The sequence below is a fragment of the Hypanus sabinus genome, chromosome 2 (assembly GCF_030144855.1).
Source record: "Hypanus sabinus isolate sHypSab1 chromosome 2, sHypSab1.hap1, whole genome shotgun sequence".
Classification (NCBI taxonomy): Eukaryota; Metazoa; Chordata; class Chondrichthyes; order Myliobatiformes; family Dasyatidae; genus Hypanus; species Hypanus sabinus.
Window position 1 is genome coordinate 160,282,663 of NC_082707.1, and position 25,135 is coordinate 160,307,797.

The 25,135-nt window shown below is 40.1% G+C and overlaps 1 protein-coding gene across 3 annotated transcripts; it reads left to right on the top strand.

The window, feature by feature from the left end:
* Positions 1-2,836: 2,836 nt before the first annotated feature.
* gnpnat1 (glucosamine-phosphate N-acetyltransferase 1) lies at positions 2,837-25,115 on the top strand. 3 transcript variants are annotated; one of them, XM_059957906.1, is made up of 7 exons: positions 2,837-3,009; positions 8,242-8,404; positions 13,773-13,953; positions 16,712-16,774; positions 18,359-18,486; positions 18,926-18,987; positions 24,503-25,115. In XM_059957906.1, the coding sequence occupies exons 3-7, from the start codon at positions 13,800-13,802 to the stop codon at positions 24,648-24,650; spliced, it is 555 nt and encodes a 184-aa protein (XP_059813889.1). In that variant the 5' UTR covers positions 2,837-3,009; positions 8,242-8,404; positions 13,773-13,799; the 3' UTR covers positions 24,651-25,115. The 3 variants fall into 3 exon arrangements, with proteins under 3 accessions (XP_059813889.1, XP_059813897.1, XP_059813881.1); XM_059957914.1 differs by lacking the exon at positions 8,242-8,404 and having other exon boundaries at positions 2,837-3,015; XM_059957898.1 differs by lacking the exon at positions 8,242-8,404 and having other exon boundaries at positions 2,838-3,009.
* Positions 25,116-25,135: the final 20 nt, after the last annotated feature.

A 25,135-nucleotide genomic window follows, 5' to 3' on the forward strand; every position in this document is an offset into this window, starting at 1 on the left:
GAGCACCTACACTCTGTTTGCCAAAAAAGCAGCCACCCACTTCAACCCCACTTCCTATTCCCAGTCTGACATGCCAATCCACAGCCTCCTCTACTGCCGCGAAGAGGCCACACTCAGGTTGGAGGAGCAACACCCTATATTCTGTCTGGGTAACCTCCAACCTGATGACATGAACATCAATTTCTCGAACTTCCGGTAATTGCCTCCCTCCCTCCCTCTCCTTCACCATTCCCGATTCCCATTTCCCTCTCTCATCTCATCTCCTTACCTGCCCATCTGGTGCTCCTCCCCCTTCCCTTTCTTCCATGGCCTTCTGCCCTCTCCTGTCTGGTTCCCCCTTCTCCAGCCCTTTATCTCTTTCATCAATTGAATTCCCACCTTCAGCCTCCCCCTCTCCTGGTTTCACCTATCACCTACCACCTTGTACTTCTTCCCCCCTTCCCTCCACCTTATTGTGGCTGCACATCTCATTTTTCCAGTCCTGATGACATTTTTCCAGCCTCAAACATTGACTGTTTACACTTTTCCTAGCCTGCTGAGTTCCTACAACATCCTGTGTGTGTTGGTTTGATTTCCAGCATTGCAGTTTTTTCTTTTCTTTGTAATCGAATGGGAAGCCTTGTACCTGCTTCAGGTTAAAAGGCTGGAATATTGTAAAATGAATCTGAGATTACTCATAATAGATATTTGTCAGCAAACTGAAGTAAGTTTCTTACCTTTTATAAAGGAGTTAGCAATCTAAAAAATAGGGATACATCAAAGAATTTGTTGAGGTTAACAAATAAAATGATTTAAAGTTTTTATTGTAATTACTTATGTAATTTGAAGTATTTTTAACCTTAACATTAAAATATTTTGAATGTCGTTTTTCATTCCGTTTTGATAATGTTTTATTGTTTCTTATTTTTTAAAAAGAAGATAAAGATGTACGCAGCAACTTCTTGAGCTATTGAATTCCTAAGCATCTATCAATGCCTCGTCAGCCTGGTCTGTCGACTCTACATGAGTGAATTTGGTCTTGTGGATCCGAGCCGGCTTCTATCGGGCATTGGAGAACTGGAAGAGTGACTGCCAATGACAGTACTCTGTAAAGATCCAGGCCAATAAATCCAACTGTTTTATACAGTGGTATCAATGACCTGGATGATAATGTGGAAAACAGATCAGTAAATTTGCAGATGACACCAAGATTGGGGGTGTAGTGGTCAGTGAGGAAGACTACCAGAGCTTGCCACGGGATCTGGACCAGCTGGAAAAATAGCCTGAAAAATGGCAGGTGGAATTTAATGCAGACAAGTGTGAGGTTTTGTACTGCGGCAGGACAAACCACAGTAGGACTTGCAAAGTGAATGTTAGAGCATTAAGAAATGCAGTAGAACAGAGGGCTCTGGCAATAGGGATCCATAATTTCTTGAAAGTAGCATCACGGGTAGATAGGATTGTAGAGAAAGTTGGCCTTCATAAATCATAGTATTGAATAGAGGAGTTAGGATGTTATGTTGAAGTTGTGTAAGATGTTGGTGAGGTGTAATTTGGAGTATCGAGTGCAGTTTTGGTCACTACTTACAGAAAAGATGTCAATAAGATTGAAAGATTGCAGAGAAAATTAACAAGGCTGTTGCCAGGACTTGGGGACCTGAGTGATAGGGGAAGGTTGATTAGGCTAGGACTTTATTCCCTACAGCATAGAAGAATGGGGGGGGGGGGGTTGTTATTTCCACTTTTTTTTTCCACTGAGATAGAGTGAAATCAGAACTAGAGGTCATGGGTTAAGAGTTAAAGGTGAAATATTCAAAGGGAACTTCTTTACTTAGAGAGCGATGGGAGTGTGGAACAAGATACTAGCGGAAGTGATGGATGCAGGTTTGATTTCAACATTTAAGAGAAATTTGGATAGGTACATCGATGGGAGGGGTATGGAGGCCCATGGTCCTGATGTACGTCAATGGGACTAGGTAGAATAATAGTTTGTCATGGACTAGATGGGCTGAAGGGCCTGTTTCTGTACTGAAGTGATCCTTGACTCTATGGTTCCACCACTCCAAGCTAACAACCATAGTTTTTTAAATTTTCTTGATCACCCCTTTATCATTACTCCAGCATGCCTTTTGACATATAATCTTTTCAGCCTTCTTCCCTAATATCTCATAGCCTTAACATTTTAAAAAAGAAAATCTATGTCTGAACTTTGCCTAATTCCGATGAAAGCTTATTACACCTGCTTCTCTTTCCCTAGTAGGTATTTTCATTTCAGATTTCAAGTATATACAGTACTGTGATTTCGTATTAAAACCCGCTCTTTCAGCAGCAGCAGGGGGATTTAAACGGCTCAGGGAAGCCGTTACTGTGCTGCCCCGTTCTGTAATGTCATACGCTGAGAAACAATAGCATCCTCACATTGGTGCAGTTCCCTACTGGCATAAAATCAAGTCTTCTGCTGCATTTTATGCCTAATACCAGAGGGCATGCATTGAAAATGAGAGGGGGTAGGTTCAAGGGGGATGTGTGGGCTAAGTTTTTTTACTCAGAGCCCTGGATGTCTGGTATGGTGGTAGAGGCGAATACATTAGAGGCTTTTAAGAGACATTTGGATAGGCACATGGATGTAAGGAAGATGGGCGGATATGGACATGGTGTACGTAGGCGGGATTAATATGTGGGCCGAATGGCCTGTTCCTGCGCTGTGCTGTTCTACATGCCAGCCTGCCTGATATATACTTAATGGCTAGGATTACCAGTCACCTAGGTATTTATTTGCAAAGTTGCACTCCAAGTTTCGTGACGCAAGCATTACACACACCAGCTTGCTCAGCTGCTGATATCAGTGTGTGCGTGTCACCATCGCCCCTGCCGACGCTCAACAACTCCGGTTGCACCGCGGCCGCCCCGGGCTCGCCTGACGTCATCACGTCGCTGCCCGTTCCCGCCTTCCGCCACGTCAGCGAAGGACGGTTAAAACTCCTCCCGTCCGCATCGGGAGCCGGCGGAAGAGCAGTCAGCCTCGGGAGGGTGAGTGTGAGTGCTCCGTACGGTCTCGGCAGCCTGCCGCTCCTTCTCCGGTTGGCTTTGTGGGCCGCCGCGGCCCCGGGAGCTCCCCCCCCCCACCACCATCGTTTCGAGTCGGGCCGATAGAAAGTTGCGCCAAAGTTGGCCTGTCGGTGGTGTCCCGCCCATTAGAGCCAGGCCTCTACAAACCATAGCCGGACAAGGTGAGGCTGTCCTGGCTCCCCCTTGCCACTAAACCGCCGGGATGTCACCATGCCCCTTGCCAGCTTATTCCCGGCCGGCCGTGTGTCACCGCGTCCCTGGCCTGCCTGGTGCTCCTTACATGCCTAATATCACCGTTTCACTAGCCCTGGGTATCACCGTGCCCCTTGTCCTCCTGACCCGTTTAGTGCTATTGCCCTGCCATGTGTCACCATGTCCCTTGCCACCTCCTCCTCCTTCCCCCACCCCCGGTACTCCTGACCAGCTGTGCTGTTGTGCCCCTTGGCTTAGCAAGTGATCCTGGCTGTCTGTGCCCCCCTGGCCTGCCGGATGCCAGGGTATCACTGATGTTAGCTGGGCTTTGACTGCTGGGTGGCACTGTCCTTGCACCTGACCTGCTGGTAACTAACTTCACGGCATTCCTCAACCTTGTGTTGGTGTGGTGACTATCCCAGCCGGGCAGAGCTAACTCAGAACCTAACTAGTGGAGTATGGTTATCTTGGCATAGCAACTTCCAGCATGCTATTGGCCTGGTGTGCTGTGACCCATGGTAATGGAATGTGAGTTGCATGTTCTCAGGTAACCTACTAGGTGACTACTTTTAACATGTGTAAAAGGATATTATTGTATGTTTACTGTAGGCAGTCATGTAAAATATGCTTGAATATAGCTTTCATTGTTTTCCCAATGGTGGTGATCCTTAGAATTAGTCAAAGGCTGCTCTTTAGAATAGTTGCACTTATGAATTAAAATAACATTAAAGGGGTTTTCTTAGTGTAATGAGTATATTTATCTGTAACTTTTCAATAACAGTTTGGGGGAGCCAACATTTTTTGTAGTGTTTGTCACAGCTGGTTAAACCTGTTGGTTAACCCAAGAGATGTTTCAAAGTCAAAAATGAAGTAAAAATGTCATTTTTGGCTTATGTGTAATAAGAATGAAGCAAAGAAAATAGAACAAAGAAATCATAGATGTCATGTACAAAAACTAGCTAACTAGAAAGACAAAAAGGTTTTCCAATAGTAGCAATAGTTATGAAATAGCTGGGTTCAATTGGTGTGACACCTGCTACAGGAAAAACTAAGAAGCTTCTAGAAAAATACAGAATTGGCTATACTGCAGGTACTGGAAATTTTTCCGAATAATTATACACACATAGGTAATTATATAAAAATACAAACCAGGAAAAGTGAAATTAAACTATGAGGAAAAAGTAACACTCTTACTGTTTAATCTAACAAACTCAAATGTGGGGTCAATATTTTATTTCCAGGATTCCTGGAACGAGTCTAAATTGACATAATGACAAAGTGTATGAGCACAATCCTCAGACTTCTTTGGTTGTTGACAGTAACAGTGCATTTCTCCCTGATTCAATGTACATGTGACAAACAAAGCTGATCTTTCTTTTAAAAATGTTATGGTGTGCTGGCCTTCTTTAGTTGGGGATTGTTCAAAAACCATGAGGTAAATTTGCAGCTCTATAAAACTCGAGTTAGGCCACAGTATTCAATTTAGATCAACTCATTATAGAAGAATGGAAGTTTTAGAGAGGGTTCAGTTGAACTTGCTACCTGCATTAGAGGACATGCCTACAAGAAAAGATTTAAATGAGCTAGGATTTTTTTTAAGCAGAGCAGGAAAAGAGAACGTGATAGAGGTGTATAAGACTGTGATGGGTATAATTACAGTGCACAACCAACACCCTTTTTCCCAAGGCAGCAGTGACTAATACTAGAGGGCATCTGTTTCAGGTGAATGGGCGAAACTTAAGGGTAGATGTTAGAGTAAGTTATTCACATAGAAAATGTGCTGCCATGGATGATGGTAGAAGCTGATACAGTAGGGACATTTAAGAGACTAAGGCACTTGCATGTAACATGGAAGGTTATGGGCTATTTAGGAGGGAAGGGTTAGATTGATCAGGGACTAGGTTTATAATTTGTTTTCTTTTTGTATTTGCACAATGACTATTTGTTAGTCTTTGTGTATAGTTTTTCATTGATTCTGTTTTTTTTTGCTCTGCTGTGAGTGTCTACAAGGAAATGAGCCTCAGGGTAGTTTGGTGTCCTATTGTGGAAGAGTCTGAGGGCACAACCTCAGAATAGAGTGACATCCATTCAGAATGGAGATGAGGAATTTCTTTAGCCAGGGGGTAGTGAATCTGTGGCATCCATAACTACAGATGGTGGTGGAGGGCAAGTTATTGAGTATATTCAAAGCGGAGGTTAATGGGTTCTCAATGAAGGGTTATGGGGAGAAGGCAGGAAATGGATCAGCCATGATGAAATGGCGGAGCAAACTTGATGGACCAAGTTGCCTCATCTTCCAATATCTTATGTCTACATACATTGATGATAAATTTACTTTGAATTTTGAATTTGTGAAGAGAACTTGGGAGGCTTCAAAGAGAGAGAAATAGGTTAATTGAGTGGGCAAAAATTTGACAAGCAGAACTTAACATGAAGGGGATTGTGTAACTATCAATGTGGATAGGAAAAATAAAATAAATGTAGGCAGGGGTCTGGGTCTCCCCCTCTCCCTAGTGCCTAGGTGGCACATGGGGCCTCGGGTCTGGGTAGTGTTGTGGAATAGAGTTCAAGGTGGCCCTTAGAGGTACCATCAAAGTGGAGTCATAGGTAGATATGTGATAAAGAAGGCTTTTGGCTCGCTGGCCTTCAAACTGAGTATAACTGAGGTTTAGAAATTAATTGATACTGGTTTATTATTATCACGTATGCCAAGACACGATGGAAAGCCTGTCTCGGTTTTTATAGTTGTTTAGTTTTACAGGTCACTGGTGAGGCTGCATTCAGTTCTGTTCAGTTTTGGTCGCTTGCTGTAGGAAATACAGGTAGTCCCTGAGTTACGAATGTTTGACTTAACGACAGCTTGTACTTACGAACCGCGAAAGGAGAATGCTGTCTGCCATTTTAAGTCTTTGCCGTTGACACTGTGTTGAGTGTTTAACTTTGTAACTTTGTATTTGGCTTAAATTTTTCTTAGTAAGATTCACCCTGACTGCCTCCCCCAGTTCCAGTTGGCTGGTGGCACAGTGAGATTGGCGCTGGGCTGGAGAACGGAGGTTCCCAAGTTCGATTTAGTGACAGACCGCTTCCGTGCTGGGTTGATGTTGATCCAATGACTCCCATACCAGCTGTGCCGGGTTGATGTCGAACTCACAACTCAACCTCATTTAAAAAAAACACTGCCACCTCCAGTTTAAATTCCCATGCAGAATATTGTGGAGGATCAAGTACCCAAACCCAGCACAGCCCCCACTTGTCCCATTCAGCCTGTCTCAGTGCAGTGGTCCTTAGGACCCAGCGGACCTCAGGAGCCAGTGGAGCTCGGAACCCGCCGCCCGCAGTGTTCCCATTCCATTGACGGGAAGCAATCGCGATTGAAAATAAAGTGAAAATAATAAAGTGTTTGGAAAGAGATGAAACGCCAACAGTCATTAGAAAAGCGTTAGGCTACAGTCTGTTAACGATCGGAACAATTTTAAAGGATAACGGATAAAGTGAGAATAATGGAGCATTTGAAAGGCCCTGCCCTGATGAAAGCTACAATTATTACTAAGCAACGCAGTGGTTTGATTATTGGAATACATAAATTTCTTAAGTGTTATATTCATAGAAAGGTAAAATATATACTATACACTAAGACAAACGTTTGACTGACACTAAATAATACCAGATGTATTTGTTCTGACTTGCGTACAAAATCCGACTTAAAGACAGACTCGGGAGTGGAACTCGTACTTAACCCGGGGACTGCTTGTATATTAGTGAACTAGAAATGGTGCAGAAAAGACTTCCAAGGATGCTGCCAGGACTTGAGGTACTGACTTGTAGGGAGGGGTTGGACAGGATAAGACTTCATTCTTTGAAGCGTAGAAGACTGAGATGTGCAGAGGTCCTAACCTTTCTTTATCCCATGGACCCTACCATTATTGAGGTATGTAAAATAATGAGGGGCATAAATAAGATGAATGCACTGAGTCTTGGGGTTGCAGAATCTTGAACCAGAGGGTATAAATACAAAGTGAAAGATTTAAAAGGAACTTGACAGGCAATTTTTCTACACAAATGTGGAAAATGGAATAGACTACAATACAACTTCCAGAAGATATTTGGACAGGTACATGAATAGGGAAGTTTTAGAGCTGGGATTCCCAACCTTTTTTATGCCATTGACCATTATTGTTAAGAAAAGGACCCTAGGTTCAGAACCACTGGTTTAGAGATATATGGTCCGATCCTGGAAAATGGGACTAGCTTAGGGTACCAAGTGAAAGGCAATTAAATGATCAAATCCCTTGAATGAGTTTTTGGAAATTGTATAACATTCATAAAATATTTTTTATTTGCATAATTCCTTTTTTTCCTTTTCTGCTTTCACATTTCTTGCCTTCTATTGGCCCAGTAGCTGTCATTGCAGCAGGAGAAAGACAGCAAGTATTCCTCGGAGGAAATCATTCACATGTGGGTACACTACCGTTGGTCCTTGTGCTATATTTGCTATTCAGCAGCCTTAGTATTTGTAGTATCACTTGGTGTATCAAGTTACTTGAGAATGCAAGCAAGCAATTATTTAATATGGGATAGCAATGGAAATCATGCTTTGGATTGGTACAGATCTAGCATTTGGAGTTGAGTGAGGGGAGTTGGAGAAGGAAGGCTGCACTTCTGAAGCAATTAATGTCAAATGTGGTGATGTTTCAGAAAGATTGAGCACTCTTGCAGAGAGTTTGGAGGCAGTTCTGTGGAGTTCGTACCTTGCCTTTGAAATGATGTCCTGGAAAAAGTGACCAGCTATGTAGCTAGTAAAAAGAGTAATCCCATGAGTGCATTCATGTTCTTCCTGAGTACTTTCACACAATACAGACCACTTTTTTAGTAGAATAGCAGGATTGTTAGTCTTGACCAAGTAACAAGAAGCTTACAAAGTGGAGGACAATTATAGGGTTGATGGTAATAGACTTTTGTCTTCTCATTAATGTCTTTATAATTTCCTCTCGTGCTACCTAGTATCCCAGTGGTTAAACCTGTCTCTGCAAAGGTAGAAGTGATGGTGGATTACCTAAACGAACCAAAGCCTGCATAGAGGGTTCTGGAAACCAAAATAAATGGCCTTAGCTGAAGGGAGCCACCTTTGTTCTGAAAATCCAGATGAAGGGCCTTGACCTGAAATGTAAGCTGTCTGTTTCTTTTAGTGGATGCTGCCTAATTCCTGACTTACTTTAGCTTTTTGTGTGTTGCTCCATTATTCTTAAAATCCTGGTTCAGGAAACAAAGCAGGAACTAAGATACAGAATACTGTAGTTGTCTGAAATTAGAAATAAAGACAATGTTGTGTATCTCATGGTATTAATATTTATTTATTTTCCTCTATCAATTCCACAATACTTGGGCAATCTGGTTATTTCCCATAACACATTGGATGTAGATTAAATGTAACAAATGTAATCAGTTCAGCTGCATATGATTTGTGACTTGCTTAAAACCTTTTGTGTACCTTTGCAGACATCAGAAGCCAACAGATCTTTACACCTTAGACACAATTTCCACTTGTATCACAGGAATTGGTTTATATCACCAGTGCCAACCATCAGAGTTACAAATAATTGCATATTTCGTATAACCATCTAGAGTCACACAATAACTCTGTAAATGTTGTCACTGATAGTTACACTACTACAAATTTCAAATGTTCGTACACGAGTTCTGATGAAGGGTGTTGGCCTGAAATAGCGAGTGTTTATTCATTTTTGGTCCCGATGACACCAGCATACAATGCTTCCTTGGTTGCCATCTTCCAGATAGCTCACAAAATTGTCTTATTTTACTACTTTTACATCTATTTTTCATATTAAATGTGTTTCCGGGCCTGTTGGTGCTTGCAGTTTGCAGATTATTTGAGTGATCCAGCACTTTGCATTCTCCAAGAAGATTCTGGGAAGCAAGCTCGTACTCAGACGACTTCAATATTTGACTCCATTTTGCCAGTTAAAGCATCCATTAATTGCTGATTAAAATGTTGGAAGATTGATACATCAAGGCAAATCCAGAATGCAAGCGAAGGTTCAGCACTTCCTTTTGATCGCTGCTGGAGAAGGAGTCAGTGAGCAGCCTGTCACTATGTGGCTCACTGTGGCAGGCGGGTAGGCCTCTCTGCCTCGTGTGGTGTCAGTGATATTGGAGGATGGTATCGCGGTTTTGCATTTATGGATTGGACTATTGCGTTCATGGACTGTGGACATTTATAGACTTTTGGTTTTATATTATGTTTTTTATCACCCGTTCTTTTTCTGTTTTATTGTGCGAGGGGAAGGTGCTTGGAGTTGATGTTCCATTAGCTTTTTTGTACAGGGGAAGGACTGTTTTTTGGGGGGGGGTGGTTTGAGGTTCCTGTTCTGTTTTGTGTGGGGGGGGGAGGGTGTCTTGAGGGTTGACAAACAGGATGTTGTTCTTTTTTGTGAGTGGTGGGTTTAGTGTTTTTCTCTGATGACTGTCATTTTTGTTTTGTGGCTATCTGGAGAGGACAAATTTCAGAGTTGTATATGGATACATGCTTGGATAATAAATGAACCTTTGAATCTTTGATGCTTGACCTGCTGAGTTTCTCCAGCATTTTGTGTTGCTTTTGATTTCCAACATCTGCATAATTTCTTGTGTTCATATTTATACACTTGATTTTGAATGCCATTGAATAATGGGAGAGTAAATTACATCAGAAGATTCCTGATTTGAATTCCCCAGATCTCCAGTGTGTGTGTCACATGTACATTTGGACTATGGATGATGATTGTTAGAAATGTTTAACTGTGGTGTTTTTATGTTCCTTGAAGGATAAGGGAAAAATTATGAAAACAAATTAAACTTCTAAGAAACTTTTACTTATTAGTCTCATTCATACTCCTAATACTTTATTAAGTTTGATTTTTGCTCAGTTAGTTTCTTTTTACTAGAGTGCTATAATAAATTATTACAACTGTCAGTCACAAACTGGTCTTTTTGTGCATTATATTACTCCATTATTCAGGAAATCCTGGTAAATGAAACAAAGCAGGAGCTGTGAGATATGAAACACTATAGTTGCCTGACGTTAGAAATTAAAGAGAATTCTTTGTGTCTCTCAGTACCCTGATGAAGTTTCTAAATACAAGTTGCCAATCACTATGATTCTGCTTAAACCACTCACAACCAGATGCTTGAAGTTCAAGTATAGTTTGTTTAGAAGTGTCCTAAGTAAATCACTAATCATGAAAATTCTGTTATATTTGATATTATCAACTCTGAAATGTTCCCTCACATTTGGCACTGATTCACCCTAATCTATTTTTGTAGAATTACAGCTTTCTTCACAATTGTAAGTTTTATGTGCTTTCTCTCCATATCACTTTGAACAACACTATCTTTGATCTTTTCTCCTGGGATATAAAGTGCAAGTGTATTAAATTCATAATAATAGTGCATAGAAGTATGTGATCACACCCATGATTCATTTCAATAGAAAAAGTAAAGGTTTTGATTATCCATAACTGGGAGAAATTGAGAGTTATGATAAACTGGCACAAGAGGAGTGAAAGCCAGTATTGCTTAGCTTGACTTGCTGAGTTCTGGCAGAGCAGACTCAAGGGGCTGAGTTGTGTTTGTATGGAAATTTCATTCAGGGTGAAGTCCATATTAACTTAAACTTGGAAACATTTTAATTAAGTTCAATTGTTTTAAAATTGGCAAAAGGTGTTTATAGAAAATATTTTTAGTGCAACCAGTAACTGAAATGAACTGTTAATTTTTACGTTAAAATACCCATTACAATAGGAGAATAATTGAATTGTGTTGAACTCAGTCAGTGTATTTTGCATTTGCAGTATGTCAATATTTTGCTATGTTCCAATAAGTGTGGAAAAGCAAAAACGACAAGATTAAGGAACTTTGGTTGTTGATTTAATGAGAACAAAGGACTTGTACAGGGCAGGTATAGACAAATGGGATCAAAGGATTCTCTTGAAGAATAGTATTTTATAACTCAACTATAATATGCAACTGTAATATTCTATATGCAGTAAATAGCAGGGATCCAAGAGATGTTGGTATACAGATGGACCTTGAGTCCAAATTCCCAGCTCATAGTGAGGAAGACATTTGGAATGATTGTATTCATTGGCTGAGGTGCTCATTGGCTAAAAGGGTTAAGTTGTCATCTTGTAGCTGTGAAAACACTGGTCGGGCTGTATTTGGAATATTGTGTACAGTTCTGGTTGCCACATCACAGAAAGATGGTTAGAGTGCAGTATAGATCATTATAGAGATTTATAAAATTGGGCATAAAAAGGGTAGATGGAGTATTTTTCCTAGGATGGAGGGTCTAAAGATAGAAGGCCTTGTTTTAAAGGTGAATGGGAGGGTTTTTACACAATGCTGGATGAGTATGGAGCATAATGCCAGAGGAGATAATAAGACAGATACGGTACAATGGAATACATAAGGGACATTTGGATAGCTACTTGAATTGGAGGGATGTGGTTGAATGAGATTAGCATAGATGGATATCATGGTGGTCCCTTTCTGTCTGTTCAGCTTTATAGCTCTAATGTAAGAGAGAACTTGTAAGAGAAAGGAGAATCCTAAAACATTCTATAATAAGGAAAGAGGGGAATTTCCTTGAAAATCAAATTGGTAATCTTTGTAAGGCCAGGTGGCAAGTGAAAGGTCCTATGTGAATATTTGACAGTGGATTTACAAAGGAGGAGGACAAGGAAGGAAGTGAGTTTATGGAGGGGTAAATGGATAATCTGGAGCAGGTGCATATTGAGAAGTGTCTGTTAGATGTTACAGACAGATTAGAATTGATGAGATGTATCCCATATTTCTTCGGGAAGCAAGGGAGGAAATAGTTGCAGCTCTGAAGGAAATGTTACCATCTTCAGCAGCCACTGGTGAGGTGCTAAAAGACTAGAGGCTGCAAAGTCAAACCACGGAACAGCCTCGTGTTGGTGGCAGAGAAATTATTGAAGGAAGTCCAGCAGATAGGGTTGGCTAAGATTTCTGTACACTTGCAAAGGCAGGGATAATTAGTGTGGATCTGGGCAGGTGAAATCCTGCCTCATTAGTTTGGCTGAGTTTCCTTGAGGTAACAAATGAGACTGAAGATATGCCAATAGATGTTGTATATATGGACCTTAAGGCGTTTGAGGAAGTCGTGTTTGGTAGGCTGACCCTGAAGATTAAAGTACACAAGATTGGATCCAAAATTGCCTTTATGGTGGTAGGTAGAAGACAATGGTGGAAGGATGCTTTTCTGATTGAAGGTCTGAACAATGGTGTTTCATAGAAATTAGTTTATGATAAATTGGACTTTAATGTCAGAGGTGTGATAGGTAAATATATTTAGAATATAATGCAGAACAGGTCTTTCTGGCCTAATGAGCTGCACTGCCCAGCAACCCTCTTATTTGACTCTATCCTAATCGCAGGGCAATGTTCAATTACTAATTAACTTACTAACTGGTATGTCTTTGGACTGTAGGTGGAAACTGAAACACCTGGACAAAAACCACATGGCCACAGGGAATGTAATACTCTTTGCAGGCAGCAGTGCCAGAGTTGAACTCCTGAGCTGTAATATTATTGCAGTAACTGATACACTACTGTGGTGTCCAGTTTGCAGATGGCTTAAAAGATGGTGGTGTTTTGACTGGTAAGGAAGGATGTCTGAGGCTTCAGCAGGATAGAGATATAATGGAGAGTTCAGCTTAGTGTTGACAAATGGAATTAAATCTCAGCAACTGTGATATAATGTGCTTTGGGAATCAAATAGGGGTAGGATATACACAGTAAGGGGCACTAAGGAATGTTTGGTAACCTGAAAGTCCAGCCCAGCTAGATAGGGTGGTGGTGAAAAGGGCATATGGTATGCTTGTCTTCAAAACTTGGGATAAAGGAAATAATAAAAAATGTTAGATTACAACTTTACAAAATACTGTTTAAGTAGTAGTATGCAGTTCTGCTTGCCACAGAATTGAAAGGATGTAATTGGCAGAGTAGAGTACACGGAAAGTTCACCAGGATGTTGGCTAGATTGGAGAACTTTGGCATGGATGTGATGAGCCAAATGGCCCATTTCTGTTGTACAATTCTGTGACTCCATAGTATGCACACCATTTGTAGAAGTTGTATCTGTTATATTTATTACACAATGTAAGTGTTCCAAAGTAGACTGTAAAAACATGGCATACTGTACTATTTTTTTCAAAGATGCTGCCTGGCCTACTGAGTTCCTCCAGCATTTTGTGTATCTTGTTTGGCTTTCCAGTGTCTGCAGATTTTCTCTTGTTTGTGATTTTGACTATAAAAATGTCATTACAAAGTGATAGTCACTCCTCAAATTTAATTACCAAGCGAACTTATTATTTTAGAACTCAGCCTGTTTTGCATTTATCAGTAATCATAACAAAAATAACATTTTAAAATCACAATTTCTTTTTACTTGACTGCATGTGGTTATATCCATGAAGTCTTAATTGTTTTCAATTTTGTATGTTTCTTTTGAACAGTGTATTGATTTATGTGCTGCTTGGGCCATGATTCTTGACGATACACCCTTGTTTGATCCCACCTTGTTGAGTGAGCTGGACTGGAATCAAAATATGGTAAAATTCTCGCCTGAAATTTCCCCAGTGAGCCCAGGGGATGGACTCATTCTGAGGCCTCTCTGTACTGCAGACTTCAACAGAGGTACTATTTAAGCTGTAATCTATCGGTTACCAACAGATGTATATTAATATGATTGCTTGTGAATGTGATTTTGACTGTAGTGTTCTACTTTTAGTCAAAGAATCCATTGAACTAGTTTTTTAAAAAATGTAGTTGGCCATTTAAGTGCTTTCTTACAGTCCAATTTTTTTGAAATTATTTTGAACAGATATTTTCTTAAATATGTTTATGCAAATAAGTTTTTTTCTGTCAGTTTATTTTTCATCTCCTTTTCCTATTCATATATTTAGCTCCTACCTGAATCATGATACATATTGTAATCAGAAAATTTACTTGCAATCTTTCTTTGCTATTCCCATTAGCTACTTTCAATACCAGATCCACATAGTTCTACTGAATTTTATTTCATCTGTGGAATAGCGCATGTATTAAGTTGTAGTTTAGTTTCAGTCCAAGGTATGTACAATTTTTCTTGAACACTCCTTTTGAAAAGAGTATTCTAGGGCTACTGTTGCCTACCCAACTAGTCACCTTGTATGTTCAACAAAAAAAGCTAAATATAGGAAATAGCATGTCAGACAGATGTGATGCTTATTACAGATTATATATACAGATGTGATGTGATTTTATTAGCAATTTTAAAACATGGAGAGCATTTTACGACCAGACCAATTGGATCTCAACCCTCAATCCCAGGAAGCCGGTGACGCTTTCGAACTCCGGCTAGCATGCTTCGAATCGTACCTGGAGGAGATTCATGTGACCAAACCTGCCACAAAGCACAAGGTTCTCCTCTCCAGAGTCAGTGCAACGGTCTACTCCATGATCAGAGACCAAATGGACTACCAGGCTGCGATGGATGCCCTCAAAAGACAATACCGGCGGCCGGACCGTCCACGCAAGACATCGCTTAGCGACATGGCGGCAGCAGAGAGAGTCGAGCGCTGAGTTTGTCAGGGCCCTACAGACACTCGTGCGACTGCAGGGGACTGACAGCGGAACAGCATGCGGAGCTGCTGGTAGGAGACGCCTTCATTATAGGGATCAGGAAGTCTGCCACTGGGACCACCCAGTGATGCTCCGGAAACATGCGAGGAGCAATAAATACTCCCCGATGGTCGAGAGGGTTCACCTACTTCATGTGAACCCCCAGTACACCTACGTGCTCTTACCTGATGGGCAGGAGGATGCGGTCTCCGTCCGTGACCTGGTGCCCGCAGGAGCACCAGACCCCTACCCCGCACACTCCACGGTGACTATGAACCCTGTACCCTCCCCCCCGATGTATATACCCACGAGACACCGCGCACACCAAGCCCTACACAGACTCCTCACGACACTCTCATAACGGGTGCCACGCACACGCATGAGGGATTACTGACGCCTAACGGGCTGGCACCTCAAGTCAGGCCAGAGCCAGCACAAGCACCGTCACTAGTGCAATCAACACTGGCACTGGTGTAATCACCACCAGTGCTACGTAGATCGCAGTGACAGACTCGACCGCCTGATAGACCTAACCTGTAAATATACTTGTAAGAAACTTTGTCCCGTAGAGACTCTGTTTTAGAACAAAGGGAGGGTGAATGTGGTAAACTATGTATACCTGTCTGGACATGCCCCTCTGCTGACTGCTCCTGTGGCTCCTCCCATAGACCCCTGTATAAAGGCGATTGGAGGCACTGCTCCTCCCTCGGTCTCCAAAATGTTGTGGTCTCTTTTGCTGCTAATAAAAGCCTATCGTTCGCCTCCTGTCTTCGAGAGTTATTGACGGTGCATCAGATACCCCCCCCCCTTCACCATTCCCCATCCCCTTTCCCTCACCTTGTCTTCTTGCCTGCTTATTGGCTCCCTGTGGTGCTGCTTCCCCTTTTCTCCAGCCCAGTATCTCTTTCACCAATCAACTTCTCAGCTCTTTCTTCACCCTCCTCCTGGTTTCACCTATTACCTTGTGTTTCTCCCTCCCATTTCCCCCCCCCCCCTTTTAACTGTACTCATCTTTTTTTTTTTACTTTCTCCAATCCTGCTGAAGGGTCTCGGCCCAAAACGTTGACTGCTCTTTTCCATAGATGCTGCCTGGCCTGCTGAGTTTCTCCAGGATTTTGTGTGTGTTGCTGGGATTTCCAGCATCTGCAGATTTTCTCTTGTTTGTGATTGTCCTTCCATCAACCGTGTTGGGATCGTAACTTGAACATTACCATTGAAGTTTCAAAGATTATAGAAATTTATGACTGAGGAGGAAACCATTTGGTCCATTGTGTCCATACCAAATGAAGACCTATTCTGATTCATCCGGATTTCCAGTTGTTAACTTGTTGACTTACAATTTGAAGTTCATCAACTGCTTGTTCACGTGGTTTTGAAATACGAGTACTTTTTCTATGCATCAAACCTTTAGACTATAAGCTCCAGACCCCACTGAGCTTGTATCCAAGAACATTTTCTCCGATCCCCTCTGATCTTTATAACAATGACAAATCTATACCTCCTAGTATTCACTCCAGTGCTAAGGAAAAACTGTTGGTACTTCCGGTTTACTTTATTTAAGCCTCTCATAATTTTGTGTTTCAGCTTGTTTTCTGCTGCCTTCTTTCTAGAGAAAGGAACCCTAGCCTTGTAACCTCTCATTGTAACTAAATTTCTCTGGACTGGGTAATATTCTTATAAATCTCCCCTGTGGCTGCTATAAAGCTGTAATGGCAATGTTTCCTTTAACATGATAATGAACTTAATAGAAACTTGTGCAGTAATGTAATTCAATTAATTTTAATTTTTACAGGCTTTTTCAAGGTACTTGCACAGTTAACGAAAGTAGGTGATGTTGAAGCTGAACAATTTATAAGTAAGCAAGCTGGCACTTTAATATATTGTCATATGTTTTACTTCAGTCCTCCAGTACTGTTAACCTATGTTTTAAATTGTCTGTAAACTGTTTTTGTTTCAAAGTATGAGGACAATTTGTTTTCAGTTTTCTGTCATGCAGTTATTTCAAGAAAAGTTGGTGCTATAGACCTGTAAGATTTGATGTAGTTATTGACTTGTTAGATTTTGTCACTTTAAGTTTGATGGGGAGTTGGTTTTGGTAGTTTGATTAAGGTGTGTGGGATTGTAGACATTAACAGTAGCACGATTATAAAATAAATAGTAGGAATGACCATTTTTCAAACTAATGTAACTGTGCACCATCTCGCACAGAGAGTAGTCTACAGATTGGTCATAGATATAAGAGATTTAATTTCAGAGCGAGCAAAGGTGTATTTTAGTTGATAATGAGCAGCAGACCAGGAAGATGCAAGCTGATTGGCAGGAGGCAAAGAGTGGAAAAAAGCAGGCCACTTCTGGTTGGCTGCCAATGACTAATGGTGTTCCACAGGGGTAAGTGTTGGGACAGCTTCTTTTCACGTTTTATGTCAATTTTGATGACAGGATCTGTGGCTTTGTGCCCAAGTTTGCAGACAATATGAAGATGAGGCATTGGTCAGACAGCACTTTGAGAATGTGCTGACATTGGAGAGGGTCCAGAGGAATGATTTCAGAAGTGAAAGGGTTAATGCATGAGAAGCATTTGACTGTAAGCCTGTACTTGCTGGTGTTTAGAAGAATGAAGGGGGGGATCTCATTGATATCTATCAAATATTGAAAGGCCTAGATAGAATGGATGTGGAGAAAATGTTCCCTATCATGAGGGAGTTTAGGACCAGAGGGCACAGCCTCCAATAGGGACCTTTTGTTAAAATATAGAGAAATTTCTTTAGCCAGAGGGTGGTGGATCTGTGGAATTCATTGCCACAAACAGCAATGGAAGCCAAGTCGGTGAGTATATTTAAAGCAGAGGACAGGTTCTTGATTAATCAGGGCAGGAGGAGAATGGAGTTGAGAGGGATAATAAATCAGCCATGATGGAATGACAGAGCATTATTGAAGGGCTGAATGACCTGAATCTGTCCTTGGGCCTTATAGTCTTACAAGCAATTGTATGATAGATAAATAATGTATTGTGCTCTTTGGCTTTCTTTTTGTGCCTCCCTCTCCTTTTTATCACTCACCCCATTATTCATGTAGCTTAGAAATTTTTTTGATATTTGAAATTTCAGAAGATTGCTTTCTGCTATGATTATGGAGTTGAGGAAATTTCCCTTGCCATTCTTCTCTGGAAAATGATGGAAATTCACAAAATATATGTAATCTCAACTAGGTTTTTTTCTGTACTTCCTAGTCACTAATTTTAGGAAGTTACCTTTGTTTGCCTGAAGTGGGTAAAATTAGCTAAGAAGTTGTTTAAAATACAATTCTTTGATGGGTATTTTAATGTTCTGCACCCAAGTATATAGTACTTATGATAACCAAATGTTGATTGAAGGTAAAATGGCTTGGAATGTAGTCCTGTGGCCATTATTCATACTGCCTTTCTCCTAAAACTTTATAGAAAAGTTTGAACACATGAAGCAAACTGGAGATTACTATAATATTGTTGTTGAAGACACTCATGTCGGACAGGTCATTGCTACAGCAACATTAATAATTGAACATAAATTTATACATACCTGTGCAAAGGTAAGCCTTCAACTAGTATATCACAGTATTGTTTTGTTAAGAGCTAGAACTTGCTAATTACTGTTAATAAAATATTCAATGTATATTTGTTCTGTTGCCCCAATTGAATAGAATGAAGTTTGGGCATTTTAGCTAAAAGTGAGGAAATTGATAGCCTACCAGAAGATATCGTATTGATGAAATGTTTCAATTCCTTTTCCTGACCCTACTTTCCTCTTAAACTTCCCCAATTGAAATGCAATGTAAATGTTTCTTGATAGTTCCATTTTTTTTCCCCAGAGGTTAATGCAAAGTCTTTTATGTTTAGCTACTCAAGTAATGTTTAAAATGACTCTTTTCTTTGTGTATAGTTAATCTTAACTATAGGCTACATCTAATGTGAAACCTTTTAAGAACTCTTGCCTTTTTTCTCCTCTTCCCCCCCCCCCAATTTATTTAGCGAGGGAGAATAGAAGAAGTTGTTGTTAGTGATGAACACAGAGGAAAGCAACTTGGAAAATTGTAAGTATTTAAACCTAGTATGTAGTTTGATATTAATGTTATTTTGGCTGAATCTATAAAATTATCTAGGTATTCAGTTATTGTCAATATTTGCCTTCCATAAGATGGCATGTAGCTTTATTTTCAGCTCCCATCATTGTCCTTTGCTTTGACTTGCTCATGATAAACTGTTGACTAAAGCTTATGCCGCCCCCAATGCATTTTGGTTATCCTGTAGAAGCTGCTATGTTTATTCCTACTCTTTTGAAAAGTATTTCAGAAAGTACAGCAGTCTGATTTCTCATTTGCTAGAGTGATACTGTAGTTGCAAAGATCTCAGGGTTGAATGACAGAATTACAAGGAGTGAATTCTGGGTTACAAATCACCTGGATGATGGAAATCTGACAATATAAATTCTCCTATACATTCTTAAAACATTTGTCAAGTTAAAAATAGTCAAAATATTTCATGGCATTCATTAATGGATCATATTAGGGTGAAAGAATTATAGAAACTATATGCTCAGCGATAGCTATAGAAAATGGATGTTTCTGACTTGTGTAGAATTTGGCTTGTGGACAGTCGGAATATAACCCTTTGACAATCTGGAGACTGCCTGTATATGGAATTAGTTTGTAGTTCAGGCAAAGATGCTTCAACTTGGAGCTTTTGGGCCAGATTTTATATTTGCATATTTTAGTAAATTGATACACAAATAATAAAGGTACTCAGGACAGTGATAGATATTTTATTTGATCCACAGAAATTGGTGTCACAGTAACATTACAAGTGCACTGCCATATAACTATTAGAAGAGAAGAAAGATTAAAAAAGTTACCTTAAAAATTAATGTCCAGATTTACAAATAAAGATTCCAAGATTTCCAAGTTCACTCTGATAAGATGCTAGTGTAAGAATTACTGTAATATTATATGGTAATGCATGCACATTCACACCATCTAGATGAGAGGTGGTGGTAGTATTGTACAGGGTGTCTATGATTTTAGGGTGTGGTAAACAGAGCTAAGTAGAGCTTAAATTGAGCTCTGGTAAATAGAAGTTAATAACAGTGTAATGTGGGGGGGGGGGGTATCACTTCTCTGGCTGTAGGTTAACTCATCATAGACCCTGATGGGTGAGAATGGCCTCATAGTGCTCTTCAGTTGTCTTAGTGTGTAACTGAAAGTGCTCCTTTGTTCAGCTAAGGTGGTATGCAGAGGGTGAAAAACGTTGTCCAGGATTTTCTGGAGGATCCTTTGTTTTACCACAACCTCCAGTATGTCTGGTTTGACTCCTCTAACAGAGCCAGCCTAATTGGTTTATTGAGCCTATTGGCATCACCTAAGTTGATGCCATTGCCCCAGAACACCACCACATAGAAGACTGTACTGGCGACAGCTGACTGTCTGATACAATTGAGATACCTGTATACTCTATAGAACTCAGTCTCCTCAGGAAGTAGAGGTGACTCTGGCCTTTCTTGTTTACAACCTGTGTGTTGGTGCTCCACTCAAGTATGTCATCCTGGTGCACCTCCAGGTACTTGTAGGTCCTCACCATCAATAGTAACACAGTTTGGATCTTCCTATAGTTCATCACTGTCTTTTGTCTTACTGATGTTGAGCTACAGATGATTCAGCTTGCACCATTCAACAGACCAGGGCCCTGTATTCATCCTCCTGTCCTCGCTATTGTTGAGTCATCAGAGAATTAATGCAGAATGCGTGACTCAGTTTTACCTAAAGTTCAAGGTGCACAGAATAAACAACAATGGAGCCAGTACAGTCCCCTTTGGGGCCCCAGTGCTGCTTAGAGCCATGTCTGACACACAGCTCAATTTGCACAAACTGTGGTCTGCCAGTCAGGTAATCCATTATCCAGGATACAATGGAAGTGCCAGCTTGCACTGAAAAGAGCTTTCCTTTCTCCCCACCCCCTCCCACCCCTCCAGCAATGAGAGAGCTGTATGGTATTGAAGGCACTTGAGGAATCAAAAAAATACTGAAATTCTTTACAAACAAGTGCTTTTTAAATCCAGATTTCCTATTTATCTTGACTTTCCTTTTTTTCCCCGTTTTCAAGCTTCATTGACGCCACACATTTTGATTTCTCAATTTAAGTTGTTGTAATTCTTCGCAAGTGAATTCCTAAAACTAATATCACCTAAAGGTAGAAGTCACCTTCTCCTTCAGCTTCTTGTTCATTGTGTCTCTATTAATTCCATTGCTTCTGATTGTAAATCTTACTTGGTGTGTTAGCATACCACTTGCTGCACAACTGTTCAATACAAGTTAGTCTTAAACACAGTAATTTGCAGGCACCAATTATTATGGAGCCTCAGGCTTAGTTATCTGAGGGTGTGAAATGGAATTTTTTTCTCTCTCTCCATGAAAGTAAGCATGCAGGTACAGCAGGCAGTGAAGAAAGCTAATGGCATGCTGGCTTTTATAACGAGGAATTGCGTATAGGAGTAAAGAGGTCCTTCTACAGCTGTACAGGGCCCTGGTGAGACCCCACCTGGAGTATTGTGTGCAGTTTTGGTCTCCAAATTTGAGGAAGGACATTCTTGCTATTGAGGGAGTGCAGCGTAGGTTCACAAGGTTAATTCCCGGAATGGCGGGACTGTCATATGTTGAAAGATTGGAGCAACTGGGCTTGTATACACTGGAATTTAGAAGGATGAGAGGTGATCTGATTGAAACATATAAGATTATTAAGGGATTGGACAAGCTGGAGGCAGGAAGCATGTTCCCGCTGATGGGTGAGTCCAGAACTAGAGGCCACAGCTTAAGAATAAGGGGTAGGCCATTTAGAACTGAGATGCAGAAAAACTTTTTCACCCAGAGAGTGGTGGATATGTGGAATGCTGTGCCCTCCAGAAGGCAGTGGAGGCCAAGTCTCTGGATACATTCAAGAGAGAGTTAGATAGAGCTCTTATAGATAGCGGGGTCAAGAGATATGGGGAGAGGGCAGGAACGGGGTACTGATTGTGTTTGATCTGCCATGATCACAGTGAATGGTGGTGCTGGCTAGAAGGGCCAAATGGCCTACTTCTGCACCCACTGTCGTCATTGTAATCTGTTTCAAACCTTACTCCATATTCCCCACTGGATCCTGTGACTCTGGAAAAAGGAGGAACAGATAGTTTGTATGCACAATTCATGCCATGTTAGATTGGGATAATTCGGAAGGGTCTACTGAGCTTTTCATTTCTCCCTATAGTAGGTTGATGTCCCATTAAATCCTTAGAACTATTCTGCATTTATTGTATCTAACAGTGATACAAAAATGACTTGATTGTTGCATCATTTATTCTGTGCATTTGTGAATGTTATGCGTATCAAGCGGCAGTACTTTCAGATCTACTTCATGTTTTTTTTTCCTCTTCCCCAGGCTTGTATCATCTATTCTCTTTTGATTTATATATTCTCTCAATATTACCAAGATTAATAAAATGTAATCGTATTTGAATGACTAATCTTTATCACGAGACTTCAGGATTGTGAAAAGCAGTAATTTGAGGTTTAGGTGTTCTGTTTAATGTTTGGCTGCCACCATGTCATTATCCATAAATGCCTACTATTTTACTTCTGTAGCTTATTAATACAGAGCTATGGAACAAAATCTAGGCTTAATATACTATTGGCTCATTTTGGCTAAATGTGTTCACAACTTAATTGACCTCTGCACCATTCAACAGACCAGAGCCCTGTATTCATTTAAGTTTAAGTCTGGGGAATCATTTAACATTGACTTTGACGTTCTGTATGTACAGTTGTAAGAAAATTTGTGAACACTGCAATTAACTGGTTTTCTGCATTAATTATTAAATGTGGTCTGATCTTTATCTAAGACCAGCAAAATCTGCCTAAACTAATGAGATGCAAACAATTGTACTTCTTGTCAATACTGAGTACGCCATTTAAGTGATCAGTCTAGGTTCAAAACAGTATGTGAACCTCCAGGGTAATGCCTTCTACAAAAGCTATTTGGAGTCAGGTGTTCCAATCAGTGAGATGAGATTAGAGGTGGGAATTGTAGAGGTGCCTTCCTATAAATTGTCTACAAATGGAGGAAATTCAGTACTGTGGCTACTTTCCATAGGATAAGGCGTCCTGCAAAGATCACACGAGAACTGTGTACAATGCTGAAGAAGGTGAAAAGGGTAACAACAAAAGACCTGCAGAAATCTGTAAACTTGCTAAAGTTTTTGTTCGTGTGTCCACTATAAGAAAATGTTCATGGAAGACACCACTGAGGAAACCACAGCTCTCAAAAAAAAACATTGCTCCATGTCTTAAGATTGCAAAAGATCACCTGGATGTCTCTCAATGCCTCTGGGACAATGTTTTGCGGACAGATGAGACAAAAGTTGAACTTTTTGGCAGAAATAAACATTGCTTTGTTTAAAAAAAAAAGAATACTGCATACCAACAGCAAAACTTCATTCCAACTGAAACATGGTGGAAGAAGCATCATGGTTTGGGGCCTGGACAGCTTCCAATTGTTGAGGGAACAATGAATCCAAAATTGTATCAAGCATCACCTGAAGCTTAAAAGTTGGATGATGCAACAAGACAATGATCAGAAACACAAAAGTAAATCAACAACTGAATGGTTTAAAAAGAAAATTTTTGTTTTGGAATGGCCAAGTCAGAGTCCAGACCTTAACCTAGTTGAGATGCTTTGGCATGACCTGTTCATGCAAGGATCGGAGAAATACCGATGAACTTGGAACAGTTTTGTATGAAGGAAAGGCCTAAAATTTATCCTTGCTGTTCAAGTTTAATCAGCAGCTACAGGAAACATTTGGAGGTTATTTCTGTTAAAGGAGGTACAACTAGTTATTGACTGGACTGTGAATGATTAAACAATGTATTTAATAAAGGCGTGAAAAGTACAATTTGAGCGTTTCATTTAGGCAGATTGTGTTTGTCTATTATTGTCATCTTAGTTGAAGTTCAGACCACATTTTATGAGTTATTAATGCAGAAAACCAGGTAATTGCAAAGTGTTCACAAACTTTTTCTTGCAGCTGTATGTGGATAGGATTATATTTGAATTCCAGCAGACCACTTTCATCTTTTAAGGACTCATTAGTTCAGGTGATTGTTAGTATTTGAGGAATGGCAACCCAGTAAAGAATGAAATATGACAGTGACAGCACCTGAACTAAATATATTAAAGTATTATAATCTTATTACAATTCTCTTGTTTTGTGGTATTATCAGTCCTATTACATTTGACTTGCTAAATGATCTTTTTGTATTCCAAAATTATCCCTCTTATTCTTGTCAGAGTACCTCAGATTAAAGGTATGATTTTAATGAAGATTTAAAGAGTAAAGTTAATTATGGAGTTACCTTAAATATTTGCCTTGAAATTGAATTATTTATGAAATTGTAAGTACATATTTCATGTTAATTTACCTCCATATTTCCTAGAGTAATTCCTTAATTTAAGGAATGACCGTTTTATGTACAATTGAAGATGATTCATGTTTCTAAGCTCCGGATTTTTGTTCCATTGCTCTAGGTTAGTTGCAGCCCTTACACTTCTCAGCAAGAAACTCAACTGCTACAAAATTACTTTAGAATGTCTACCAAAGAACAAAGCCTTCTATCAAAAATTCGGTTATAAAGTTACAGAAGAGCTTTACATGCAATGCAGATTTTTTGACTGATATTTGCTGAATGAGATTTGTATTTCTAGGTGGTTTTTTTTGGGGGGGTCTAATTATAAAGATTATTTAGTACTGGCAAGATGTGTAGTATATTCCAATACAATTAGCAATGTTTACCTGTTTCGTGGTACCAAGAATGTAGATGAAATTTTAATGATGTCTTTTTCTTAAACTAAGCAGTCTTATAGGTGATGGGAAAAACTGCATGGTTCACTTGGCATGGTAAACTTTAGCTCAAAGGAATATGAAAAGCACTAGTTTTGTGAAAGAACTTAGTTTCTTAGAACTAGCAATGGAAATAATTGTACCAAAGGACTTTTTTGTTCAGAACAGGGCACTTCTATGCATCTACTTCTGTTCTTTAAGAGAATTAACTTATAATTGTACCTGTTACACTGCTCTGGGATCCAGGTTTAAATGAAGATGCAGCTATATCTCTTGGAATCAATTCTACTTTAAGTTAATGTGAAAATTATAGAAAACTT

Bases quoted from the DNA above. Each gene is read 5' to 3' on its own strand.
- gnpnat1 (XM_059957914.1), top strand. From the start codon at position 13,800: ATGATTCTTGACGATACACCCTTGTTTGATCCCACCTTGTTGAGTGAG. The intron at 16,775-18,358 runs GTAAGCAAGCTG...AAAACTTTATAG, and splicing joins TGAAGCTGAACAATTTATAA to AAAAGTTTGAACACATGAAG. The intron at 18,988-24,502 runs GTAAGTATTTAA...CCATTGCTCTAG, and splicing joins GGAAAGCAACTTGGAAAATT to GTTAGTTGCAGCCCTTACAC.